This window comes from Priapulus caudatus, unplaced genomic scaffold (genome assembly GCF_000485595.1).
Source record: "Priapulus caudatus unplaced genomic scaffold, Priapulus_caudatus-5.0.1 Scaffold595, whole genome shotgun sequence".
NCBI lineage: Eukaryota > Metazoa > Priapulida > Priapulimorpha > Priapulimorphida > Priapulidae > Priapulus > Priapulus caudatus.
Window position 1 is genome coordinate 124,927 of NW_014577656.1, and position 3,675 is coordinate 128,601.

A 3,675-nucleotide genomic window follows, 5' to 3' on the forward strand; every position below is an offset into this window, starting at 1 on the left:
ATACGCTGAAATCTGAATTGCGCACCTGTTGTGTGCACCGCATCTAAACTGCATGTATGGCCGTGCGTATCACATCGAAATTGAACGCATGCCATGTGCATCCAATCTTAATTGCGTACACGTCTAAATTTAAATTGCACGAATTTCGTGCACACTGCATCTGAATTGCACATGCGGCATGCATCTAAATTGCACGCGTGCGCGTCGTTGCAGCCGGAGGAGGTGGATGAACATGGCCGCAAGGTGGCGAAGCGTCTGCAGGTACATCTGAAGGATTCCGACGCCGAGGCATTCGATCTCGTGCTCTTCTACATCTACACGGATCGCATCGACCCCACGAAGGAAGGTACGCCCTCTGGTGACCCGCTCAGCGCGGCTGCTTGTCCTCGCTCGAGGCCCTGCAACAACTGATCGATCCCTCCGAGCGAGATTCCTACGTCCACCTCTGTCGTCGTTGCTAGATCAGTTGCGTGCGCGAGCCGCATTGAAACGTCGTCCTTGTGGCACTTTGTCGCTAAGCATTGGTTTAAGAACTTCCTATCGCAGCGGTGATGGGCTTGAGCTGTACGCGTCAATCCTGCCGGATGACAGGCCGGATGATTGCTTCCCGGCCCGTCGCCGCTGTCATGCATGCGTACTCACGTCTCTCACCATCGTCGCGTCGCCGCTGTCATGCATGCGTACTCACGTCTCTCACCATCGTCGCGTCGCCGCTGTCATGCATGCGTACTCACGTCTCTCACCATCGTCACGTCGCCGCTGTCATGCATGCGTACTCACGTCTCTCACCATCGTCGCGTCGCCGCTGTCATGCATGCGTACTCACGTCTCTCACCATCGTCACGTCGCCGCTGTCATGCATGCGTACTCACGTCTCTCACCGGCATCGCGTCGCCGCTGTCATGCATGCGTACTCACGTCTCTCACCATCGTCACGTCGCCGCTGTCATGCATGCGTACTCACGTCTCTCACCATCGTCGCGTCGCCGCTGTCATGCATGCGTACTCACGTCTCTCACCATCGTCACGTCGCCGCTGTCATGCATGCGTACTCACGTCTCTCATCACCATCGTTCGCCGCTGTCATGCATGGCCGTAACTCACGTCTCCTCACCAAATCGTCACGGAGTCCCGCTTGTCATGCATGCGTACTCAGCGTCTCTCACCAGTCGCGCGTCGCCGCTTGTATGCATGCATACTCACGTCTACTCAAACCATCGTCACGTCGGCGTCATGCATGCGTACTCACGTCTCCTCACCACGTCTAGCGTCGCCGCTGTCCATGGCATCGTACTGCACGTCTCTCACCATCGTCACTCGCGCATGCATGCGTTACTCATCGTCTCTCACCCGGAGCCATCGTCGCGTCGCCGGCTGTCAATGCATGCATACTCACGTCTCTCACCATCGTCACGATCGCCCGCTGTCATGCATGCGTACGTCACGGTCTGCTTCACACATCGTCACGTCGGCGTCATGCATGGCGTACTCCGGTCTCTCACCATCGCACGTCTCGCCGCTGTCATGCATGCCGTACTCAGAAGTCTCTCACATACGTCAGTCGCTCGCTGTCCATGCATGGCGTACTCACGTCTCTAATCATCGTCGCGTCGCCAGCTCGTCATGCATTGCGTACTGCACGTCTCTCACCATCGTCGCGTCGCGTCTGGCATGGCCGTAACGGTCACGTCTTCAACCATCGTCGGCGGCGGCCGCTGTCCATGCATGCGCTACTCCACGTCTCTCACCATCGTCGCGGCGCGCGCTGTCCAAGGGGGGGGGGGGGAGTCATGCGTACTCACGTCTCTCACATCGTCGCGGCGTCCCCCCCGCTGTCATGCATGCGTACTAACGTCTCTCAGCCATCGTCCGGCGTCGCCAGCTGTCATGCAGTGCGTATCACGTGCTCTCACCATCGTCACGTCGCCGCTGTTCATGCATGGCGTAACTCACGTCTCTTCACCAATCGTCACGTCGCCGCTGTCCATGCAATGCGTACTCACGTCTCTCACGCATCGTTCGCGTCGCCGCTGTCATGCATGCGTACTCCAGCGTCTCTCAACCATCGTCGCGTCGCGTCAATGCATGCGTACTCAAGGCGCGGGCGTGGCTCTCTCAACCATCGTCGCGTCGCCGCTGTCATTGCATGTACCGTCGCCGTCTCTCAACGCATCGTCACGGTCGCCAGGCTGTCATGCATCGCGTACTCGACGTCTCTCACGCATTTCGTGCGCGTCGCCAACTGCTGTCATGCATGCGTAACTCACAGTCTCTCACCATCGTCGCGATCGACCGCTGTCATGCATGCGTACTCAAACGTCTCTCACCATTCGTCGAGGTCGGGCGTCCATGCATCGCGTACTCCACGTCTCTTCACCAATCGTGGCGCGGCGCCGCTGTCATGCATGCGAACATCGGACGTCTTCTTCACCCATCGGTCCGCGTCGCCGCTGTCATGCATCGTACTCACGTCTCTCAGCATCGTCCGCCGTCGCCGCCGCTGTCATGCATATGCCGTATCACGGTCTGCTCACCATCCGTCGCGGCGCCGGCTGTAGTGCATGCGGTACTCGACGGCGCACCAATCTGCGCGTTCGCCGTGTCAATGCACGTAACTCAACTCTCTCAGCATCGTCACGTCGCCCGCTGTCATGCATGGCGGTGACTCACGTCTCTGCACCCATTCGGGAAGGGCCGCTGTCATGCAATGCGTACTCACGTCTTCACCACCTCACAGCGGGTCGCCGCTGGTCATGCATGCGTACGTCACAGGTCTCGTCGACCATCGTACACGTCCGCGTCATGAACATGCCGTTACTGCACGTCTCTCACCATCGTGGCACGGTCGTCCACGGACTTCGTCATGCATGCGTACTCCACAGTCTCGCACCATCGTCGCGTTCACCGGCGCTGTCATGCATGTCGTACTCGCGTCTCTCACCCATCGTCGCGTCGCCGCTGAGTCCATGCATGCGTACTCATGTCTCTCACCATCGTCACGCGTCCGCGTTCAATCATGGTACTCTGTCTCTCCACTCATCGGTCACGTCAGCCGCTGTCATGCATGCTACTCACGTCTCTCACCATCGTCGCGTCGCGTCAATGTCATGCTACTCGATGTCTTCTCACACACGTCAGACTCGCCGCTGTTCATGCATGCGTACTCCACGGTCCTGCATCATCGTCGCGTCGCGTCAATGCATGCGTACTGCACGTCTCTCACCAATCGTCGCGTGCGCATGACCAGCACTGCGTAGGTTCACGTCTCTCACCATCATCTGCGTCGCCGCTGGTCATGCATGCGTACTCACTCTCTCACCATCGTCACGTCGCGTCAATGGCATGCTACTCATGTCGTCTCAGCCAATCGTCGACGGTCGCCGGGCTGTCAGCGAGCTACTCACAGTCTCTCACCATCGCGTACCGCGTCGCCAGCTGTCATCAGCTATTCACGAAGGGGTTCTCACCATCAATCGCGTCGCCGGACGGTGTCAATGCATGCGTACTCACTCTCTAACCATCTGTGCACGAGTCGCCGTGTCATGCATGAGCGTACTCACGTCTCTCACCATGCGTCACGTCGCCGCTGTCATGCATGCCGTACGTCACAGTAATCTCAGCCATCAGTCGCACGCTGCATCATGCGTACTCAACGCATCTCAGCCATCGTGGCAC

At 58.7% G+C, this 3,675-nt stretch overlaps 1 protein-coding gene across 1 annotated transcript in view; it reads left to right on the plus strand.

Annotated features, from left to right (window-relative positions):
* LOC106811957 (leucine-zipper-like transcriptional regulator 1) overlaps positions 1 to 3,675 on the plus strand; it is a 25,146-nt gene that overhangs the window by 4,405 nt on the left and 17,066 nt on the right. The window contains 1 exon segment of the mRNA XM_014815701.1: positions 214 to 346. Within this exon segment, the coding sequence (XP_014671187.1) occupies positions 214 to 346 (133 nt within the window).